General features: G+C 64.9%; 3 protein-coding genes across 3 annotated transcripts; 1 reads left to right on the top strand and 2 right to left on the bottom strand.

The window, feature by feature from the left end:
- Window positions 1-800: 800 nt before the first annotated feature.
- On the bottom strand, window positions 801-1494 carry AMSG_01991 (dephospho-CoA kinase; the record flags this gene model as incomplete). The annotated part of the gene is made up of 2 exons (XM_013905570.1): window positions 801-977; window positions 1009-1494. 2 exons carry the CDS (start codon window positions 1492-1494, stop codon window positions 801-803), a joined length of 663 nt encoding a protein of 220 aa, XP_013761024.1.
- Window positions 1495-1662: 168 nt separating this feature from the next.
- On the bottom strand, window positions 1663-2682 carry AMSG_01990 (nuclear movement protein). Its single transcript, XM_013905569.1, has one exon. The coding sequence runs from the start codon at window positions 2666-2668 to the stop codon at window positions 1679-1681; it is 990 nt and encodes a 329-aa protein (XP_013761023.1). The 5' UTR covers window positions 2669-2682; the 3' UTR covers window positions 1663-1678.
- Window positions 2683-3279: 597 nt separating this feature from the next.
- On the top strand, window positions 3280-3725 carry AMSG_01989 (glutamate-rich protein grpB; the record flags this gene model as incomplete). The annotated part of the gene is made up of 2 exons (XM_013905568.1): window positions 3280-3564; window positions 3597-3725. The coding sequence occupies 2 exons, from the start codon at window positions 3280-3282 to the stop codon at window positions 3723-3725; spliced, it is 414 nt and encodes a 137-aa protein (XP_013761022.1).
- Window positions 3726-3891: the final 166 nt, after the last annotated feature.

Raw genomic sequence — 3891 nt, 5'->3', positions numbered from 1 at the left:
TTGGGTGTGTGGGTGTGCGGGGGCGGTGGGGGGAAAAAGGTCGTGAAGCAGGAGTGATCGGGAGCGACGGCGATCTGATCGGAGGAGGGCGGCGAGGGTGGCGAGGGCGGCTCGGGAGGGGAGAGGTGGGGGTGGGGGTGGCGGTGGCGGTGGGAGTGAGGACACGCCACTTTACACGGCAGGGCGAGTGTGGGGGACGGGGCCGTGTACTCGTGTGTGATGTCTGGGAGTAGAAGCAAAATGGTGGAGCTGACGGTGGCAAGCAAACTCGGGCGGCGCGGGTCGGTGGTCTCTGGCTCTGGTGCCACACCACCGGCGAGCCCGGGTGGCGGCGCAGGGTCTGGGGGTGCGGGGAGCAGCTCTGGGGCGCTTCGGAGCCGGTCGGCTACCTCGGGATCAGGGCTAGTGACGTCGTTGGCGGCGGTGGGGGCGAGTGGGCGGCTGCGGAGGGATTCGACGCCCGAAGTGCTGCTGAGGATGGGAGTGGGCGCACAGCAGGCGAAGGAGAAGGGCAAGGGCAAGGCAAAGAAGGGCAAGAACAAGGCAAAGAAGGGCAAGGGAAAGGCAAAGAAGGGCAAGGGAAAGGCAAAGAAGGGCAATGGCAAGGGATCGGCCGGGCGGGACAGGCATGGGCTTGGAGTCGGCAGTGTGGTTGACGTGAGGCGGGAGAGTGGCGCTGGGCGGACGATGTCGGCGCCGCTGAGTCCTGCTGTGTCGAACACGGTGGTGACAGCGCGACTGGGAAGGCGGGCGTCGATTGTGGCGGCAGCACCGGCGTCGCCGCGGCCGTGATGGAAGGTTTACGATGAGGGCTCGTCGCCGGCTGGGCCTGCTGCTGCGGCGGCGTCGGCCTGGAGAGCGTCCCAGACGGCGCGAACCTTGGCGGCGAGCTCGTCCTTGGGGGTAGAGGTGTCGATGGAGCGGTGAGCGTGGGCAAGGCGTTCATCGTTGGACATCTGCGAGTCGATGCGGGCGTGCTGTCTCCTCGGTGAAGCCGCGTTCGACGACGCGGGCAACGGCGACGTCGCGGGCGACCGACACGACCCAGACCTCGTCGACCATCGACTGCCAGCCGGCCTCGAGGAGGACAGCAGCCTCGATGATGGTGACCGGCATGCTGCCGGATGCCGGAGCAGGCGGGGCGGCGGCAATGTCGGTGATGCGGCGCTCGAGGTTGCTGGCGATGGCCGGCCACACAATGTCGGTCAGCTGCTTCATGGCGTCTTTGTTGCCAAAGACGGCGGCGCCAAGAGCCTTGCGATCAACGCCACCATCAGGAGTAGCGACGTTAAAAGCGTCACCGACGGCCATCGCCACTGGATGGCCCGGCGTGTACAGCTCGTGGCCGACCTTGTCCGCGTCGATGGTGGCAGCGCCAAGCTTGGCCAGCTCCTCCCGGACGGACGACTTGCCGCAGGCAATGCCACCGCAGAGGCCGACAACAATGGGCCTGTTGGCAGCAACGGCTGCAGCGACTCCGCGCATGGACTGCATGGTGTGACGGATGGGGCGGGGTGGGTGAAGAGGGGTGACGGGGTGGTGGTGGTGGCGTGTGTGTGTGTGTGTGGTGGGGGGGGGGGTGGTTGGGGTGGGGTGGGCGGGGGCAGCCTGCGGTGACAGCGGGTGGGCGGGCGCGGGTGGGTGGGTGGGCACAAGGGTTGAGGGCGGAGAGTGGATGTTACTGGATCTTTGCCTGTGAAAAGTCGAGCTCGGGATGCTGGGCCTTGAACGACTCAAAGGCAGCCATCTTCTGTTCATCTTCGATGCTGGGCATGCCCTGGGCCTTGCGCTTCTGGTTCTCCATCATCTTCTCAACCATGGAGGCGGTCTCGGGATCCAGGTCGGAGAGCTTGGAGTTCTCGGGCTGGACCTTCCTTGTGGCGATGGCCGGCTCACCCTTGACAACGGCGGACCACCAGGCCATCTGGTTGGACTTGGTGAGGGTGATGCAGACAGTCGACGAGTCTTCCAGGGTCCAGACGCAGTCGTCGACGCGGACATCGTCCTCGAGCTCACCGGCAAGAATAGGAGTGGCGTTCTTGAGGCCGACCGAGATGCGGTTCTTAGAGATGGAGACGGCGCAGTCGCGCGAGCGGACCTTAAAGTCGACGCCGAGCGGGACGGTGATGTCGACCTCCTGCAGCGACTGGCCCCAGAAGTAGTTCTTGAGGTTGGCGCCGTTGGCCGGGTTGGGCATAAGCTTGCCTACATCGTCGGCGTTGTCCTCATCCTCCTCGATCACTCCCGAGAGCACCCGTCCACCAGCACCGATCTCTTCCGACGTCGATGTGGTGACAGCCGCCGCCGACGTCGGCGGCGGCGCCGACGCGGGCTCATCGTCATCATCCGAGGCGATCTCCTCGATGCCACGGGCCATCGGCTCGGCGGCAGCAGCACTGGTAGTGGTGGTCGTGGCAGTGGTTGTTGTTGTGGTGGTGGTGGCTGGCGTAGCCTCATCATCCGAATCCGACTCGGGAGCGGCAGCAAAGCGAGCATGAGCAGCCTTGAAGGACTTGAGGACGACCTTGCGAGCATGAGGAGCACCCGCACCGGTGAAGAAGTCAGTCTTCCGCCCGAGGAAGCCAAAGAAAGTAGCCAGCAGTCCGTCAATGCCCTGCTGCTGTTGAGCAATGCCCAGGAGGAGACCGTCGAACCGTTCGTCGTCCATGCTATGTGACCTTGAGTTGAGTGTCTTCGTGAAGGGTGGGATCAGGGGGGGGGGGGGGGAGGGAGGGGGATGTAGGGGGTGTTTACGTGTGGATGTGGGTGATGGGGGTGGGGAGGGGGTGAGATCGGACGGGCGGGGAGAGGGAGAGCATGATCGGAATCGGGGTGGCACAGGGTGGGTTGGGGCGAAGAAGGCAGACGGAACGGCGGCAGCAGGCGGGGCGAGGGGGAGCAGCCAGGGCGAGTAGGCATGGGGGATCGGGGCGAGGTTCAAAGGCAAGACCGTTCTCTCTCTCACACTCTCTGTGTCTGGGGCACGCTCGCGGACAAGGTGGTGGGCAAGGAGCGGGAAGAAGCGTGGTGCAGGTTGGCTCGAGGGCAAGAGAGCGTATGATGGCTGGTACGGGTCGTGGCATCTGTGCTGAGGCGATGTGTCAGACAGGCTGGTCGAACCTTGCGGGGGAACTGCCTGACGACTCGCATCGCCCGCCGCCGAAGGTTGTGCTTGAAGAGCGGGAGGCGAGCGAGTGGCAGGCAATGGCGGAAGAAGTGATGTGCGAGGTGGAGAGCTTGATAAGGGGACTGGGGTCGGTAGATGATCGGGCGATCGAGATGGCGGACGGCATGCGGCTCGAGCACATCGGATCAACGGCTGTGCCGGGTATACCGGCTAAGCCGGTCATCGACGTTCTCTGCGTTGTCCCGTTTGCCTCTCTCGCAGAAGTCGATGAGATCGTGGTCCCGCACTTTCCGCATGCCGGCTGGTTCACATCGCCCGAGTACAACGCCATGCTGGGCGAGCGCAGGTACTTTCGCGCGTGGGACGCAGCCGGCGCGGCACATCGAGCCCACCTGCACGTGGTGCCACATGTCTCGGAGCAGGGAAACCAGTTTTTAGTCTTCCGCGATGCGCTCCGCAGCTCCCCCAGCTTGCAGCCGAGTACGCCGAGCTCAAGATTGCGCTCGCCGAAGCGCACAGCCACGATCGGTCGACTTACACCGCGCGCAAGGCTGTGTTTGTGGGCAACGTGGTGCAGTCTGTGGCTGGAGCAATGTAGCTGCGATGCCGGAGCAAACGGGAACGAGCATGGCGAAGAGTACGACCAGGAGCTAATCAAAAGTATGGGCGTCATCGCTGCCTTGTGTGTGTGTGGTGGGGTGGGGGGGGGTGGGGGTGGGGAGGAGGCGACGGGCGGGCGGGCAGATCGGACGGCCTCGGTCTGG

This window comes from Thecamonas trahens, assembly GCF_000142905.1.
Source record: "Thecamonas trahens ATCC 50062 unplaced genomic scaffold supercont1.8, whole genome shotgun sequence".
Taxonomy (NCBI): domain Eukaryota; order Apusomonadida; family Apusomonadidae; genus Thecamonas; species Thecamonas trahens.
Note: the sequence above shows the minus strand (reverse complement) of the source record. Positions and strands in the feature narration are given on the sequence as shown.